Here is an 18,473-nt window from a genome sequence, read left to right as displayed (position 1 = left end):
CTGTCTTTCAGAGCTTCCAGTCTCTTCTCTTTCATGCCTAATTCCAAATTCACTCCCTCTCTCCAACCCGAGTATCACCAGATACCTTGTCCTTACTTTATTTCTCTCATTCCACCTGCATTTATGATTGATAGGAAATACCTTCCTTTCTCCTGTCTGGGCTCCAACAGTGAAAGCTTTGAGGAAACAGGCTGATTCCCTGCTCAGTGCTAGTGCGTGGCCTGCCCCCCGGTACTCAAGCACTGCAGCCACAAGGGAAGCCTTGCTGTGGCACTCCAGGCCTGGGATGGAGTTTGCTCTGTTGGGTTGGCCCTGCCACAGCAGCAGCATCGGAAATGGCAAAGTCCCAGCAAGAACAGACTCTTTGGGGATTTAAACCAGAAAACTCAAGAGTTTCTACTGAGCCTGTGCAAACTGAAATTTTTCAAGACATGATTTTTGGAGAAACAGTCTTGCTGACCTAAAAGCAGCTCATCTTCCAAAGCCCTTCTCCAGAGAAGAGGACTTGACAGGAAAGTTCTCAGGTATATCCTGATTGATAGATAGATAGAGATATATAACATATATCCTCTTATTTGCATTCTCACAGACATGTCAGTGTTTTCGGCTGATGCATTTTGAAACAAGATTTTCGTTTTGTGTGGCCAGTGTGTGGTGACTTCAACGCAAATACTGAAAAGTATGAAAAGTTTTAACAAACAATATAGCGGTTAATACCGTTGTATTTGGCGTTTTGGCAACCTGTCCAGCAGGTGGCGCCATCGGCCCGACCTACAGCCGTCCTGGCAATTGGCTCCAGTTGTTTGTGGCCAGTCTGGTTTCTTCCTATGGGGCCTATGCACCAGACTTAGCTGAGTTGTATTTATCCCTCAAATTTGACAATGTGTTATATTACTGAAATCATTTGGGACAAAATATTGACAGGTATTCTCAGAAAATAACTTTAACTCTAAGCAGTTTGTGGTGTAAATTTCTAATGTGCTGCTACACTCAGAAAGTTTGTGCTCAAAAACGCTGGAATTGGAAAGTGTGCCACACTTTGTGTAAGTATCCTCATACCACTGCTTGCATGAACTGTAAATTCAGACATAACTAGAGAACTATGGTCTGTTATGTTCTATTAATTGCTTACCAATCTCCAGGTGCTCTCAATATCCCTGGCCCCGTGTGCTCAGACATACTAGGAGGCAAGGACTCCCATCCAAAAGCATCCCTTAGATTTTCTTGCTGAAGGAAGGCGAAGGAAGGATGGCTGCTCTAAAACTGACCTGACAGTCATTTAGCTGTTAATCCAAGACAAAACAGGCAGGCACCAAGTTGTGGAATGGGTAATAAACCCCCAGCTTCTAGGTCACGCGAAGCGTATTAACGCAGAGGCCACAGTGGTAACTTACGGGTTTAATTACTGTCAGTACAAGCTCAGAAACGCGGGTCCCGGCGGCACAAGGCCCCGCGGGGAACATGTTGCTGGGAGCCCGCGGGCGCCTGCGGGAGGCGGGGGGCGGGGCGCGGCCTCCCCGCGCTCGGCGCTCTTCCGGGCGGCCTGGCATCGAGGCGGCGGCGCTCGCGCGGCGGCCTGACGGCGGCCCGGCGGGTCCGGCCGCCATGGCGGGGCTGGTGAACTTCGAGGATGAGGAGGAGGTGCGCGGCTACCTGGAGAACCTGCACGTCGAGTACAGCTACCAGTGCTACCGCGAGAGCGACCCCGACGGTAAGCGTGTGCCCCCAGCCCCCGCCGCGGGCCCCCTTCCCCGCCGCGCCCCCTCACCGCTGCCTTGCAGGCTGCCAGCGCCTCGCCGACTACCTGGAGGCCGTGAAGAAGGACTTCGCGGCGGCGGCGCGGGTGCTGCGCCGCAACTGCGAGGCGAACGGGCACAGCGAGAGCTGCTACAAGCTGGGGGCCTACCAGGCCATCGGGAAAGGTGAGCCGGGCCGCGGGGAGGGGGGGTCCCGGCGGGGCCCCCTTTCGCCGCCTGCTGTCGGGTCGCCTCGGGAGCCCCCGTGGCTGATGCCACCGCACCCGTGCCTGAGCAGCTGGCGGCGTGGCCGTAGTGCGCGGTGGCGAACGTGCGGCAGGCTCTGCTCGTCACCCGCAGCACAGAGGGGGCCACTCTGTGGTGGCCCCGCCAGGAGTGTGAGCTCCCCAGCTGTAAGGGCCACGGAGCAGGAGGAGGGTGCCTGTGGGGAAGCATACCTCTTATTTTTCAGGAGACGCTGACTATCTGCATTTCCTCCTGACCTTGAAGAAGGAAGCAGGTGTCCTTTGTCTTTTATGGCCTCACAATTAAAGTGAGGGAAAGGTGGAAAACTTTTGTTGAACAGTTCTCAGCCTTTTTCAATCAGTCAAGGCTCGCTGGCACTTCCCTGCCACATATATTTATCTTCTAAGTTCATGCTCAAAGTTGCAGTATTGGATCAGTCCTCACAGGTTTCTGTATCCTGGAAGATTAAGGAGAAAGCAGAAGTCTTAGTGGTAGTAATGGTACTGTAGCTGCTTTTAGAGAGGTCTGCAGCATGCATTTGTGTTTCTGCAGCTCAGGTTAGATTTAGGAGTTTGTTGTCCCAAGTTATCTGCATCTTCTAGGCAATGACAATGCAAGGACAAAAGATGTACATTTTCTAGCTTAGAAAACCTTAACCTATTTAAGATACTCCTTTTACTACCCAACTAAGTGTATTACATACAGGATAAAAAAGATCTTATTTTGAGCCCAGTTTATCTAAACTGCTTTCTTCTGAGAAATAATATTAAGTTATGTTTAATTACATATATTTTTAAGAGTTATTTCAGTATAAGTGGTAGGTTTTATCCAGTGCTGAATGTTGCTGTGTTGTGCTTTTAAAACTTGGATTTCTTCCTGTCTGATCTTTTCATTTTGTTTTGTTTTCTTTACAAAAGGTAAGGAAGAAATAAGCTTGCAGACTGATGACACTGTTTGCAGATACACAAATATGTAGGCCCCAAGTCTGCCAAAGAAGTATCTGCTGTTACAGTGATTGGAAGCAGTTATGCTAATGAATCTCCATCCAAATAGCAACACATTGAGGAATGTGATGTTGTTACCATAGTTTTAAACTGGTAACAGTGTCAACTGACAAAAAAAAAAATACTTCGTCTAGTGTAAATTACTTAGGGGTCTATGTAAGTAGTAGTGGAAGGAGTTTTTTGTCTGCCCGATTACCCTACAGTGGAGCAGGATTTCCTAATTTGAGGGCATTAGCAAAACCATTGTAGTTGAGACAGCAGTTGTGTCTCTGAAGTCATAAATGTTGACTGTAGTATCTAATGGTGAGGAATGCTGTGAGTGTTGGGAGGCACGTTGTGAAGCGGAAAGCTCCCATCTGTTTCAGTTACGCAGCATGTGCTTACTGTAATCTCTTGGTTTCTTGGCTGGCAGGTGGACTCGCCCCAGATCTGAAAGCTGCCTACAACTCCTTTGTGAGGTCCTGTGAGAAAGGTGGGAAGCGGTCAATAAATGCCTGTCATAACGTCGGGCTGTTGGCCCATGATGGGCGAGTAAATGATGATAAACCTGACCCAGTTGTTGCTAGAGACTATTACACAAAAGCCTGCGATGGCAATTTTGCTCCTAGCTGCTTCAACCTCAGTGTGATATACCTCCAGGGAGCGCCTGGGGTCCCCAAGGACATGAACCATGCTTTGCAGTATTCTCTGAAAGCATGTGAGCTGGGTCATGTATGGGCTTGTGCCAATGCCAGTCGAATGTACAAAATCGGAGATGGCATTGAGAAGAATGATGCCAAGGCAGAAGATTTGAAAAACAGGGCAAAGCAGCTGCATAAAGAACAGAAAGAAGCATCGAGTTCTTTAACCTTTGGGGAGTAAAACTGTCAGTTTCTGCATTTCTTAAAACTGCAATTTTATGTGTCAAGTGAACTTGTTATTTAAATCACATGGGTATACAGTTTTTACTCATAGTAAATAAATATTCTGTAAGTTTTTGTGTATACAAATAAACCTATATTTTGCAGACACAACAAACGTGGTCAACTCTGCTGTCCCTTTATTCAGTTTTAAATATGTATGGTTTTAGATGTAATGCTTAGATTCCTTTTCTACTTTAAGGAGGGCAAAGACTTCTGCTCTTTTTGAATTTTGTCCCTGTGGTTTCAAGCATGGAGAACTCTCACTTGTGCGTGATGTTTCAATGTCAAGGCTTGTGCTAGGACAAGTTCTAATACAGAAAAATATAGCTGCAAGATCATGCAGACTTCAGCATTCAAAACTGTACCCACAGTCTTACAAGCACCTGTGGAGCTTTGATAATGTGCACACTTGGATGGTCTGCTCTAAGGCTGCTCGGTACCAGAATGGTTTGAAAAACTTGAGTCAGTTCATTTGCTGAAAGTCACGTTTGTTGCCCTAAAATTATATTAAGACTTTCTGATTTATTTGCTCTGTCATCAAACTGTCAAAACAACACATATAACCGGAGAACCTTGTTCTATGGAGAAATACTTATTTGATACCCAACTAAGGTTTTAAACCATATCTTTAATGTTGTAACTTCATCTGAGAAGCTTTGATTTCTTGGATCAGTCTCTAAGTTTTACAGGTTGTTATTGAGTGTAATTATTTTAATTTTACAAATTGTCATTATTTGATTGTAAATTAAAATTGTGGAATTGAATTATCAAGTATACTTTGATTTCTAAATAATTCAGCATCGAAATGGAGTCAAATCAATAATTTTTTGTCCAAGAATAACTTTAGACACAAAAATTTTGATGCGGGGGAGTGGGGAAGGGCCAGTTGTGAAAGCTGTTGCATGTTTTTTGTTATTTTTGGGAGGGAATTTTTTGTTTTGAATATGAAGAAACTGCAGTGGAACACTTCAGCATACAAGTAAAAGCTGTGTTCTGTAGAAATATACGGTTTTGGGGGGGAGTTGTCCTAAGCTGCCCTCTCTTTAAAGGCGCTCTAGCTTACAAAATTGAAATAGATTTCTGCTGGGCAACAACCTCTGCATGTTGGAGCAGTGCCAATCACACTGTGAGCTGCATCCTTGTGTGCTCATTTTTTTGGTAACACCTGCCTGTGCAGACCCCACCCTGAATGTGTGCCTGTCTGTCACAGGCCAGGAACACTGCTTTGCCCAGGGGATGCCAGTGCAAACCCAGGAAGTCTCCTTTCTGTGTAACTTCATGCTTTGCTGTCATACTCAATCTGATTAATGCTTTTTGGTCCTGTCTGCCATTTTATGTATTTATCTATATTTCTAAACCTTGTGATATAGATCTCCTACACCACTGACCTTTTCTTGTGGTAAAAAGCAGCTTGCAGTTTCTTGGTGTGATCTTTTATGTACAAATTAAAAATAGTATTCCTCGGTCTGAAAAAACACAAGCTGTGGTAACTGACAGTGCAAAATACCATCTTTTATTCTAAGAGCTCACCTGTAACAGAGCTGGCATACAGCTTATGTGGCACTCCTGTGTACGTGTTGGATGCTGTGCTCTGTTGCTGGATTTGCGATAGATACTATGAAGAACTCCTGTTAGCAGCTGGTAGTAATGTGGGTTTGCCAGTCTGAAGTGAACATTGCCCTTGAAGGAGCAGAGGGAGGTCCTGGATACTGGGTTGTGCTACAATCACGCTATTGAAAAGTATGTCAGCTTACTTGGCAAGTTAGCAAAATGCATGTATTTGTGCGCTTCTCAGTGTGCTCAGCATTTTAACTTGCACACTGCGTAGCAACAGCTGAAATGAAAGAATGATTTCTAATCAATTTTTACCATATCTTTTAGGGGGAACAATTAATTCAATGTCTTAGTATGTTTTCTGCTACCTTCTGTTTAGAAAAGCTGATGATATGCCAGAGTTGCACAAACTGCAGCTGGTTCGTTCTTTCTTCTTGGAGGCTGCAGCTTACAGGTGAAGGCCCTGACCTTTCCACGGTGCACAGGAACAATCATACTGAATGCAGTGAGATAGCCTCCAGCTCTCACAGAGGAGCAAGGTATTTACAGCCACATTTAGGGATTTCTAAATGTGTGTGATAGCCTCAGGAGATACATGTGAAAGAAGATATTTGAATATATTCAAATGCAAATGATGACCAATATTGGCTGCTAGTTTCAAGGTGGCTGCGCATAGTTTATATTGTGGAATCATATTACCTCTAGATTTCTGTAATACGTGAAGTAAGAAAAGGTGCTGTTAACTGCTAGAGAGACATTTTCAGCCTGAGCTCTGTCTCTTTCTGACAACAGAGTCTTCAGTCGGAGAGTAACTGACAGTTTGGCAGGTGGCAGAACAGTTCCTTCCCATAATGAGATGAGCAAACAGAGGTAACTCTGGCACGCTGGTTTTTAAACACAGCTGGATGCTGAGGATCAGGCAGGTGTTCTTGCACCACCTGAAACATTAAAATGGGCACATGGTTTTGGGGAGGCAAAATGTGCTCAGAGCAAATGACCTTGTTTGCCTTGTGCTGTTATGCAGTGAGAGCATGACTCTGCTGGGCTTGCTTCCAGTTTAAATGCTGGAAGGAAGGTTTCAAGCTGTTCATTTCCTCTTCTCTGAACAAACGTAGGTTTTCAGCCAGTGACTTTCTCTGACAGGGGAATACGAATGCTCACACATGCATTAAGCGTCCTTTTCCCCGGCTCAGTTGGAGAGCTGGGAAGGCACAGCCGGGGACTGCTGGTGAAACAGCAGAGCTCTGCTTGGCTTCAACTCCCAAACTTGCTGTTTCAACAAAAGTGTGAGGAAGAAAAAGCGCTTCCTAGAAGTACAGGAATGAAACTGTGTGTATTCTGAATAGAAAGATCCACTGTGACAGATGGAAATAAGTTTGTGTGTTGTAGCATCAAACAGAACAAAGAGCAGTCATGTGAAGAGCGATTTCTGAAAATATATACATTCCAAATATAGCAGTCACTTTTTTCTTCTATGCAAATGTGTATAAGCAGGAAATGTAACTCGATGCAAGCTGTGAGCAGCTTGGGTGCTCTGTGAAGGTTCCTGCTGTGTTTGCAGTTCTGCTTAGTGCAAGCTGTCATGGGTCCCACATCTCCCCTGAGCTAACCACCTGCTGTAGCAAGCACAGATCTCGAGCTCCTTTCGTTTACTGCTTAACCCCCTCACCTTGCACTCTAAAACCACTCTCGTTTGGCTCCCTGCAGGCACAGAACTACTGTCTCTGACTTGTACGGTCATCTCGGTTAAGGGTGAGAAGTTCAGCGAGGCTGCAGTTGATCCTGGGCAGTGCCCGTCGCTGTCGGTGATGATCCCAGGTCTGGGGGACGTGCTGCTGTAGGCCCTGAGAGCGTGGAGCTTCTCCCTGGCCAGTCTGGATCCAGAAGCGTTACAGTCCCCTTCACGTGATGTGACACCCCAAAGCGGGAGGAGCGCACGTGGCAGTAGGTGCAGGCAGCGGCTTCTCTTCCTCCAGAGCCTGCTGCTGAAACAGGCGGGAGGCAGAGGAGCTCCAGCGCTGCTGGACAGATAAGCTACAGGGGCAGGTGGGGTTTGAGAGCTGCCCCACGCTACAGAGGAAAAAAGCAAAAGGAATCACCCCAGATCTCCCGAATTACGGATTAAGTATCTGAGGCAGGAGACTCCAGTTTCAGACAAGGCATGCACACAGGTTTTAAATACCTTCAGCCTGAATGTTGCTTCTAGCATCTTGCCAACTGATTTATCACGGTGTATCTGACTTCCACCTGTGCCTGACTGCTACAGTGATGCTCCTGAGTGCACAGTGCTCATGGGGATTATTCGATTTCACACAAATTGTTTCAGCCTCTGGCCAGCTTCTGCAATACTATTTCTGTTATATTCTTTTTATGACACAGATTTAGGGAGCATGGTCCTGACTGGTTAGATTTTGGGCTCCAATTAAATGCAGTTGCATACCTGTTCTGAAACAGCAATCTAAATAACTAGGGCAAGGTATGTAAATGTATGCAGGCACTCGTGCAATCTCTTACAATTTTAGTGTGTGTAAGTATGTGTAAAGCTTGTGGTGTGTGTGTGTGTATACATTACCTTAAGTTACACTGCTGACTTAGAACATGAATGCTGTGGTCTGGATAAAGAGCCAGATTTATTATTGAAATAAATTAAGTGGCAGAAACGCCAGCATGAATCTGGCCACAATTGAAAATATGTACAGCAGAAGAAATTATTAAACAATCTCACTGTATGCTATTCAGCCAGAGCATGTATGAGTTAAAGCAGGTATTTCCAATGGAGTGGAACCTGCAACAGGCTTCTTATAAAAGGTATAATTACTGCTGGAATAAAACCCACAAAGGCGTAGAGTGAAGATAGAGCGTGTACGCTGTGATGACAGGTGGCAGTATATGAAAAACATTCTTGCATACCGTGGGAGTAAGGCCTATGGCTCTGTTTTCAGCAGCCCCTGGTAGTAAGAAAAGTGAGAGTGTTAACACAAAAAAATCACAGTTCCTTTCTTATGGCAGCTCAAGAAAGTAAAGCTCTTTTAGAGGAAGAGGCTTTGCCTGGTTGTTTGCTACGTGCTGTTCTGGGCATTCGTTTCACTTGGGGAAAGCAAGTAAGCGCCACCTCCGCACAGGAAGATGCAGTGGCTGGTGCAGTGCTACAGCGTTTGAGGAGCCCTGCGTACAGGCGTAAGCAGCTACAGGTGGCTCGTGGCATTGGAGAAGCAGGTGAAATTTTAAGCCTTGATCTCTTTCCACTTTTTTTTTTTTTTTTTTTTTTGAGCTTGTAATGTTCACTTCCTCCAAGTGGTGCATGTGGATCCTGAATCCAGATGTTGGACGGGCCGTGCCGATGCAGGCTTTCTCCCAAGAGGACTAATGGTCGTCGGTAATGCCTGCGGGTGCACCCAGACAGCGTAGTGACCAGACAACGTAGCACCCAGGCAGCTGGGACTGTGGACACCCTGGATAAAAGTGGCACAAGTTATAGATAATCAAAACTGCATAGAAAGTGCATGTTGAGGGGTAGGGGGTGTGTGTGATCCTATTCCTAACGCTGGATGACTCACAGAGGCTTGAAAAGCTCAAAAGTTATAAAATGAAACTTTTTGCGTAAAATGTGTATAGTGTGTTGGTACAGAGGAAGGCTCTTTTGCTACATGAAAACACCATCAAAACTGGTTTAAAGTGTTTTGAGGCTCTCTTTGAACAGTTTGCTGCCCAGGCAGCACACAGCTATGGGCTTTTTGACCCAGCAGCTGATGATGCTGTAACAGATGCATCAGCTACGTAAGGGCTGCTCCTATTAGACTGCTTCTCCTCAGGGTGACACAGCATCCAGATGGATCAGCCTGTCTCGTTTCAGCAGGTCGCAGGTCGTATGTAGTTAATGATGTTCCTAGCAGTCTATTCTCAACCTGGAGATTATGTTCAAGAGACATAATCAAAATCCGTAAGGGGTGGAAAAATGTAGTGCAAATCTTGGCTTATAACCACTGTGCTTTGATACTGTGAGGATGTTGTCAAAGGGCCAACGTCTGCCTGCTCGCTCTTTTTCCCTTATGTTACAAAGGCTAAATTGTGTGTCCTTCTGGGAAGAAATTGTTCCTCAAAGTCTCTGAAGTCATAAAGAGATAGTGCTAGATATACGGTCCCAATAGCGTACTTGGAAATACAGGAGACCTGTTGGTTTTCTCAGTTGCAGCCGATTGTATTACAAATAGAGCAGCCCGTCCCAGCTTCGCGGTTCCCAGAACCACTGTTTTCTCTTTTACATGTTTGCATTGATCGAAGCACACGGCCAACCTCCTTTAATAAAGCGATCTACTTCAAAGAGACCGGTGACCAGGTCTAATTAATTAAATACACTCATGAACACCTGGCCGTAAATGATGAAAGCGTTCACTGCAGGACTATTTTTCTGCTCCCTGCGACTGCAAAGAGATCGCTAACGGAGTTGGTTTTGTACTGAGATGTAAAAAAATACTAGCACCATATTGTGTCATGTCATAAATGCTGTGTGGATTCATTCTGGATGGAAGATGATATTGGGTAAAGAAGCTGCATAATACTGTAAAAAGGAAAACAGACTTGTTCGGGTGGCTCTTTTCCTGTGTTATATTGTAACAGAAGCAGCTCTGCCGCTTGCTTACCTTTGGCTCTGCTGCCAGTAACCGTCTCTCTCTGCGAGGTGTGCGTAAAGGCAATGCAGTGCCTTCTTGGAGCTGCGCCCGCCCACCCAGATGGATGGTCTGGGTGGCTTTGTATCGGTAATCGCCACACCGAGAGAGCAAAACAATACTCTGCTCCTTGTTACAGTGCAAGCTTTTTATTCAATCTGTAGAGAAAGTCACTCTACTGGGAATTTCTTACTATTACCACAGGAGAGAGGGGAAATCTCCCAGGTAGCTCTTCTCCCGCTTTGGTAGATGGAGAAGGAAGAACGTCTCCTCCTTCCTCCCCTGCGCTTGTCAGCGTCTTCTTCACTAGACCCGGGGCTGGGAATACTCTGCTTGGGGCTGGGCTTTCTCAGGGGTGAAGCAGAAGGAAGAGGTAGGGAGAGGGATCGTGGCACAGTAGAAAACAGGACAGAAAATAGGCACTGTATCCAGTTGAATTATTCCTGCAGTAATTTGTGCTGGGGTAACATCCAGGGATTCAAATCAGGCCCTGATACTGGGTGGTTCGTATACACCTGCCTGGACACCCGCGATCCAGGGAGCCCCAAGCTGAGATGCAGGAGGGTGCAAGGCCCCTACTGTGCATTTCCGTATCAAACTAGTGTCTGCTCTAATTCTCCAAACACCGTATCAACAGTGTGGCCCAGAATCTACATGAAAAAGAGTTTTCCAAAACTCTTAAGATTTTAATGATCCAATTCTGTGCCAATTTTTAGATACCTAATCTCTTAATCCATATCTGCAGTCTCCCATTGCTCTCATTCTTCAGTATCAGCTTTTGAAACAGACCCAATAGCCACTAATTGTACTAATTTCAGACTATACCACATATTTCTGGTTTGTTGTTATTCCCTTCTAATTACACAAATTACAATTACCAGCAGCATAGTAGTTTCAGATATGATGTTTGATACTACATTTTATTTTGCAGTCTTGTTTGTAATACAGTAATATGATTTTGTAATATAGTATTGTTTATAATCTTTTTTCCCCTGGATCAACTAGTAAGAAATTTGTATGATATGGATTGGTAAAATCGAGGCCACTTTGGCAGGGTAATTTCAAATGAGGATTTGTGAGCAGCATAATTATAATGTATACATGCACTCTAATTCATGAGTATCTTGGGAGTTCTCTATAAGATGTGAGTCTATCTATGCAAAACTGAAATATGATGCTTTAAACATACCCTGGAGGGTTTTCTTAGCAATCAAGAGACTTCTGGTAGGATAGAAGGAGGAAATAAAATAAAAACCCCTGTGCGTTTATACAGCACTTGTCACCCAAAGCATTCCAGTGCACTTCGCTGAGTGCATCACAAGTAACGCAGAATTGCTTTTTAGCTTACAGAGCAAGTTAGGATAGGAAAGCTGTAGAAGAAAAATGTTAGTTGTTTGGCTCTGATGTAATTTCCCAATTTGAAGTTAGGGCTACCCTGAACTCCTGTAAAAAATAAATAAATAAATAAAAATCCTTATTCTGACGGCCCTCTTTCGACACTTCATGGCTTGGTCTGAGCATTTCATTATTTCATTATTTTGGAAAAAAATGCTGAAGAAAAGGGAGCTGATTTCTTCCCAGCTCTGCTGTGCCTGGAAGCGCTCCACGCTTGTGCAGAGCTTCTGCCTCCAAAATCCTAGTTGCTTTACCAAAATCCTGCAAACACCAGAGAAGAAAATTCATATTATCTCTCTAGCACAGAAAAGGAGATGAAGGCACTGAGTGGTTATAGACTCATCTAAGGTCACACAAGGTCAGTGAGGGGGCCAAACGGAGCTGTATTTTCCAAAGAGTATTTAGAGTGGCAAGGACCTGTCAATTACTGGCAAGCCAACAAGCCCTATGATGGGAAACTTGCCTTTGGATGTTATTCTGATAATATTTGTGGAATGTCCTTCTGCAAAGGTGCAGTAGCCGCCTCAGCACAAGTGCCATTCATAAAGGAAGAGAAAATAAGAAACGGCGACGCTGCCAGCAGTGTAAGCAGTCTGTTGTGGCTGTGCTATCTTAAGGTAAATTATTCTGTGTGGCTTGTTAAGTGGAGCATTTCTCTATTGCATTGCGTTGCTTATTTGTTCTGAAGTTGACACAAAAGAAATACGTAGTATCTTGGTTTTTATGTAGGCTGAGATAGAGTGAAGTCAGCTGTCACAGGGACCTGAACAGGCCTTAAACTGGCAGCTCGCACACCATGGTATTTACTACGAGCAGACCTTGGCCCCCAGGGAGGCTATATATAACTTGATGTGAAAAGCTTTAGATCTTTTTGAAAGGCTGAGCTTATTCTAAGCTCTTTTGGGCTTGGTTTTGTAAGTTTTCTGTGCTTCTCAGAATTTGGGAGGTACTGGAGGGTGCTAAGGACCGTCGCACTGACATAGTTACAAAAGACACAGAGTGTGTGAACAAATTCAGTACAAAGGGTAATTCTTATAGGAGTATCACAAAAGTTTTGTTATAGTAAACAGTAAAACCTTTCCACAACATTTCACAGTTAAACAAAATACCTCTGCAGTGTACCTAGCTGTGTAATTTCAGTTTTCTGTGTGTTACAGCAAGAAGCTCCTAGCTGACCCTGGAAGACCTCATCTTCTAGTCACTGCTCCCACAACAGGCTGCGGACGTTCCCAGATCCCACCACAGCGCCGATGCTGATCCATCAATGGTTTAAACTGCTACACTAACTAAAAGCTAGTTAATATAGCGCTATAAATGATAGAAGATAGGTGATACCTACATTGATCAATTTTAATTTTATATGAACTTCCTTTTCTAACCTAATACCATTCTAATGTACGTATTAAATAATGCATAGGGACAGAACATATTTCTTTTGCAGTGCCTGTATGTCTCTCTAGCGACCTTTAGGTAAGAATATAAAGTGTTCAGGCCTTTCAAATGCAGGATGACTTTGTCTTAGAGGTTGTGCATTTACAAGGTGCAACCTAAGGCTCTATTTACCATAACCGAGCCCTGGAAACATTTTATATATTTTTTTTTTCGCACTATAATGTTTGGGGAACATTTTAATCAAGGGTTTTGATCCATGATTTGAATAAATGAATAATCTCCTCTTGATTTCAGTCATTTTGCCGGACCGATCCCAGAACGCTTACTGTCACGCCAGAAGCAGGTATGTTGCAATGCTCTTACAAGACCTTTAGCTCAATTGGTGAAAAGTTTTACGTTTTCGAAGCACCGGTCAAAACATTGCACTCGAGGAGAAGCAAAGGTGCGGTGCTTCGCCAGAGTGCAATGGCAGCGTAATGCTTACGAGCTGGGGAAGGGGCGCAGAGGCAAGTGGAGGCACTTGGTGCTCGGGAGCCCGCTGCCGACACTGCAGAAGAGCAGCAAGCGTCAGGGCTTCGGGCAAGTCCAGGAGCCGGCAGCGTTGCCTTGGGAGATAAGGTGGCACGGGAAAGTTAGCAACATCTTCCCATGTTTAAACCTGAAAGAACAAAGTTCTTCGATTCAGTCCCTGGTCGCTAATCTGAATCGGAGATATTGTGACACTGGGAAACAGATACAACCTCGAAATCTGGTTGGATTGAACCTTAACACAACAGGGCTGGAAAACTTCCTTTCAGAAAGCTCCTCGTGCAGTCTGGGGTGTGGGACTTTTCTCCTCTGCTTTTGTCATGGCACCGCGAATTGATCAGATCAGCACATGGAGAGGAACTGATGAAGTGCTCCCTACGCTTGGAGTCGTGAACTAGAAAGTGAAAAACATAAATGCTATTTCATGTTGGAAATTGCTATGTGCAGTACTGTGCAGCCTATGAATACGGTTAAAACCAAAGGGACTCTGCGCACTTTCTGCAGCACGTCAGGCATCCGCTCCCCTCTTCAGGGACCAGTGAAGTTATTTTAACACTAATGACTTGCCAGAGTGTGACTTACCTTGGCCCAAACGCTCCAAGAAGATAGTTCATAGCAGAGCTTTGGAGAAAAATAGGACCAAAATACCAGAGAGTACGCAAAGAAGAGGGGTTCAGAGCAAAAATGGACCAGAATAAATTGCATAGCAGAAAAATTTTCTAGCTAAGTATTTATCTGTCCTTACACAAAGTGAGATTAACTGAGTAATTAATTCAAAGTGAATTCTGTTTTTTTTCTCACTTGACCTATGAACCTTTTTAGTGCAAATAACACCGGGATTTCAATTCTTGTCCATTTGTACAGAATCTAGTGCAATGGATCCTAGAAGTAGCCTAGAAATAGAGAAGAAATCCACATTTTTTAAAACATTTTGCTGTGCATGGGAAAACCTGATCCTTGCTTACTTTTAAGAACTGCAGTAAACCCTGCCCCAGGATGTAGACAAAGCAAAGATAATAAAAAAGATGGATATAAAATTAAGCCTCTTAACCCGAACTCTGAAACCCCACCGCATAGGCTCTGTAGATGAGCAGGAAGTAAATCTGTACAGATTAGGTGGGACAAGGATACACTGATTTTGCTCTTTTCTCCCTTTCCTCTCAACACTCCTTACAATTTTCGCTGTATTTTCATAGAGACTAGCCTTTGAGTTTTAAATCCTTTGTAAATTCACAGAACTGGATTTCCCCAAAGCCTAACTGATGCAGTGTAGAGAGGGAGAAGTTTGAAGTGTATAATGGTGACATGGAAATTATTTATGAAAGTGTGCACCTGGATATTTATAATGTCCCCTTTGAATGTACATGTGACGGAGGACTAATGAAGTCCAAACCTGAAAACTGACCAGAGTTTTAGAGTCATCTGCCTCTTTGTATTCACATATTAAATCTTTTTTGCTTATTCCACCTCACTGAAGTCCCTCTTGTAAAAATATGCATATCATTTATCTCATGTCCTTAGAGTCCACGTAGCACCAAAAAATGTGAAGAGGATGTGCACCCAATGGGCAGTACCTAACGAGTGGTTAGTCAAGTCTAAAGCACGTGTCATGCTGCATACAGAAGTTATTTTGTGCACGATCCCTTTGCTTTTGCCACTATGGGAAGGGGGCAGATAGAAAAGCCTGCGGCAGTTTTAGATACTGTTCCATTCACCAAAATGAGTTACCAGCTTTTAGAGAGAACTGGAATGGAAGAAGGGTGAATGCAGTCTTGCATTTAATTTCCTGGCATATAATCCCAAATCGGATCAAATTGGCTCTTAGATACCTGCAAAGGGTCTGGACAGCCTGAGCTGGAAGTCCTTCTGCAAGTTCAGGATCTCCTCTGTTAATTCCTGTGCAGTCTCCGCTGGGTGAAACTCCTGGTGGGGGTATGCCCCGGAGGCGCTGATGCACGTGTGCCCTTGCACTTATTCAATACGGGCCCGCACAGCGTTTGCATCCCAGCCTGGCAGAGGAGCCGAGGGCTGGAGCAGAAACGTGGTCTTTCATCAGAGCCTTCTCTGCTCTCTGTCTGTCGCCAGGGCTGAACCAGGGCACGGGTGCACAGACACACAGGTCTGATTTTGGAAGCTGCGCTGGTTTTCTAGTCCAGGCCCAGCTGTGCATTTATTTGATCGAAGTAGTTTGAAGCGTTCCCAGAAGCCATTAAAGGCTGAAGAGTGCCCCAGCACTTTAGATCGCAGGCTGTCAAAGCGCTCAGAATGGATAAAAGATTGGAGCTATCCATTTATATTAAAAAAAAAAAACCCACGCACAACAAACCCCAAATGTTCTCATGATCTGGCGAGCCTTTTGTGTGCCATCCTCTCCACACGCTGTCTGGCTTTTTCTTATTTTCACACGGGAGGGCTGTTCCCTTGGCTACCAGCATTGGCCTGTAATAGTTGGCATTTGGGCACTCGGAGCTAATAGGATGAAAACATTTCTGTGTTTCTCTTTTGCTCCTGCAGGAACCCAGGGCACACAACTGGAAAAGGAAAGGTTTCTGGCAGGCAACAGCTTCAGGTGATCCCATTGCATCTGCGGAGACGTGGCCCTGCTGCCAGGTGGGCTCCTTTTCGTCAGGAGCTGCCCGGCACCCTTCCCCCCGGCGCTGCCCCTGCGGTGTCTGCGTGTCTGCCGGCCACGGCCCTGCCGAAGGAGCAATAACGGGAGGTGAGGTGCTCTGAGCAAAAATGTTTCTCACGAGCCACAGGAACCACCAGCAGCAGCACGCCATGAACCATAACGCGCACGGCCACCCTGGTGCTAACCGGAGGGGCAGGTCACGGCAGGCTGCCGATACCTGGCAGCTCTAAGCAGGACCGCTCAGCCTTTCCTGGCTTGCTCTACCAAGGACATCACTGCTTTCACATGAGAGCAACAAGAATGGTCTTGTCTCCTCTCGAGACCTCAAGGTCCCGTCTTCATTTGCCAGCAAGTGTTCCACGAAACTCCGTTTCATTAAAGCTATCACACAATAACCTTCGCAGAATTACCTGCTCTTTGTAGTCCCACCATAGCCTGAGCCTGCTCTCACTGAAGTTACTGTTAGGCTGAGGGACTCAAATTCATCTTTTCCTCTAGTTAAGTGCCTGGAGCCAACTAATGTCCTTCCGCAGTCATGAAACGCGACAAAGGGACCCTGATTCGGAGGAGAAGGTGAGGTTTGTGGTCTCTATGGAAACTGAAGAATAGCCTAATGAAAGGGCAGACGAGGAAGCAAGAACGCAGGACTATCAGACGAACGGAAACCGCAGCATCTCAGACGCAAGTTGAGAAAATGAGGCAGTGAACTTGGCAAGTTGACTGAATTGTAAGTTTGGTACCTGGGGCCCTGGTGAGGACTCGGTGGTGATCTCTTAACAGATAATTGACAAATTCTGTGGCACAGCAGGACCAAATATTGACACCTCTAATATATATTGGGAGAAGAGGAGGAAGAGTCACAACCATACAAAGACCATGCCTGTTTTATATTTTTTCTTCACATGTTTTCTGCTGCAGCTATACCAGATGAAAATACAAGAAAATCTGATAACGTAGGAATGTGTCTGTGTTGTTTGATGCACACGCTAAGTGATACTGTCTTTGTAAGCAGGGCCCCTGGCTTTGAACGCCTGCCAGAAAAGCTCAGAGGATAGAGAAAGCGGCTTGGGCAGCCTTCATGAAGGGAGGCAGAGGAACATGGGAGGCACTGGCGAGGGAGCTGTATTCAGAGGTTTAGCTGTTTTCCAGGAATCTGCACCATTCTTGCAGGGTTCAGGGAGATAATTAAAAGGTTTTCTTGCTGAGCTTGTGTGCCTGGCTTTGCACCGCTTGCTGGGAAGATGTGGGGCTGAAACCTCTGTTTTCAGAGGCAAAGAGGTTCGACTGTCTTGCTGCTCAAGAAGCGTTACAGTTCTCCTTTATTTAGCATGTAGGAACCATAACCAAAGAACTACCCCGTAAGAGCAGGGGGTCCAGTGAGTGGGTCCATCTAGTGAGGTGCCCAGCCCAGACTGTGACAGCTCGGATTTTCTTGTTAGATGAATTGAACTCTGCGTTTAAATTCTACAAAGCCTCTCGCTGTTCCAGGGTTTCGCAGATGTAGCTGTTTCTCAATGGCCCAATCCTCTGCAATATCTCCATGACCTGGGGCTTTGCATTTCCCAGTTTGTTCAGGAGGCAACACTCTCAAGCACGCCAAAGCCTCGCTCGGGGCACAGCAGTACACAGTCACACCTGCAATTGCTCTTGGGTATGTTGGCTGCTGCTGACCAGTTTTCTGTCATAAAAACATCTTTGTATTTGGATGCACAAGCCACACTTTTTCATTCTTGTTGATGGCACAAGGTAATTCTGCATGAACGTTCTCCTGGGGAATCAAACTATATTGCAATATGAGTGATATTAAAACACATCAAACTGTGACACTAACATGCATATGTGCTATATAAAAACCTAGACGAACTGGGTTAGAAGGCAGCTGGAGGTCATATAGTCTACTTCTCTATCCCAAACCAGAATTATCTGTATTTATCATGCCTGGCAGATACCTGCCCTGTCTAACCTCTGGTGGGGGCTTCACAGTCTCTGCCGGCAATCCTTCCCCGTGTTCACTGATCTTGCCCACCACAGATAGAGAGCAGTTTACTTTCTCCTGAATTATGAATGCAGAAAAAGGAGAACATGCAAACAAGGAAGAACTGCCCGGCTCCAGCGGTGGCACACCTGCAGGAGATGCAGCAGTCTAAGGGAAATCCCATCCAGTTCAAGCGTTTGGTTCAGTTTGAGTTGACTACAATAGGGTATTGTCTATAGCCCAGCAAAGAACAACAGCCCTTTCATCACGCTGGAAAGTGCAGACAGGATATGATTCCTCAGCATCAGAAAAGATGATTAGCAAAGGGTCAACGTAAAATGCAATTCATTGCAGTGAAAGAGAGGCAGGATAAATGAAAGTAGAGTAGCCGCTTAGCTAGTGTTGAGGATTGGCCCAGATTTATTTTTCACTGTGTCAGACT

The 18,473-nt window shown here is 45.1% G+C and overlaps 1 protein-coding gene and 1 long non-coding RNA gene across 4 annotated transcripts; both read left to right on the top strand.

The window, feature by feature from the left end:
• Positions 1-1,521: 1,521 nt before the first annotated feature.
• LOC112986590 (cytochrome c oxidase assembly factor 7) lies at positions 1,522-4,652 on the top strand. The gene is made up of 3 exons (XM_026105942.2): positions 1,522-1,711; positions 1,782-1,922; positions 3,399-4,652. The coding sequence occupies exons 1-3, from the start codon at positions 1,606-1,608 to the stop codon at positions 3,845-3,847; spliced, it is 696 nt and encodes a 231-aa protein (XP_025961727.2). The 5' UTR covers positions 1,522-1,605; the 3' UTR covers positions 3,848-4,652.
• A 1,135-nt stretch (positions 4,653-5,787) lies between these two features.
• Positions 5,788-17,086, top strand: LOC135329059 (uncharacterized). Of its 3 annotated transcripts, XR_010390261.1 has the most exons (6): positions 5,788-5,981; positions 6,235-6,312; positions 7,150-12,121; positions 12,662-12,771; positions 13,191-13,239; positions 15,939-17,086. It is a non-coding gene; the product is annotated as an uncharacterized LOC135329059 (long non-coding RNA). The 3 variants fall into 3 exon arrangements; XR_010390260.1 differs by having other exon boundaries at positions 7,150-12,771; XR_010390262.1 differs by lacking the exon at positions 6,235-6,312 and having other exon boundaries at positions 7,150-12,771.
• Positions 17,087-18,473: the final 1,387 nt, after the last annotated feature.

Source organism: Dromaius novaehollandiae, chromosome 8 (genome assembly GCF_036370855.1).
Source record: "Dromaius novaehollandiae isolate bDroNov1 chromosome 8, bDroNov1.hap1, whole genome shotgun sequence".
In the NCBI taxonomy this organism is placed as follows: domain Eukaryota; kingdom Metazoa; phylum Chordata; class Aves; order Casuariiformes; family Dromaiidae; genus Dromaius; species Dromaius novaehollandiae.
The sequence above is the reverse complement of the archived record's forward strand: the minus strand, read 5'-3'. Positions and strand labels throughout refer to the sequence as shown.

Excerpts from the sequence above, each read along its gene's own strand:
- LOC112986590 (XM_026105942.2), top strand. The coding sequence starts at position 1,606 with ATGGCGGGGCTGGTGAACTTCGAGGATGAGGAGGAGGTGCGCGGCTAC. Across the intron at positions 1,712-1,781 it reads CCGCGAGAGCGACCCCGACG|GCTGCCAGCGCCTCGCCGAC; the intron begins GTAAGCGTGTGC and ends GCTGCCTTGCAG. Across the intron at positions 1,923-3,398 it reads CTACCAGGCCATCGGGAAAG|GTGGACTCGCCCCAGATCTG; the intron begins GTGAGCCGGGCC and ends CTTGGCTGGCAG.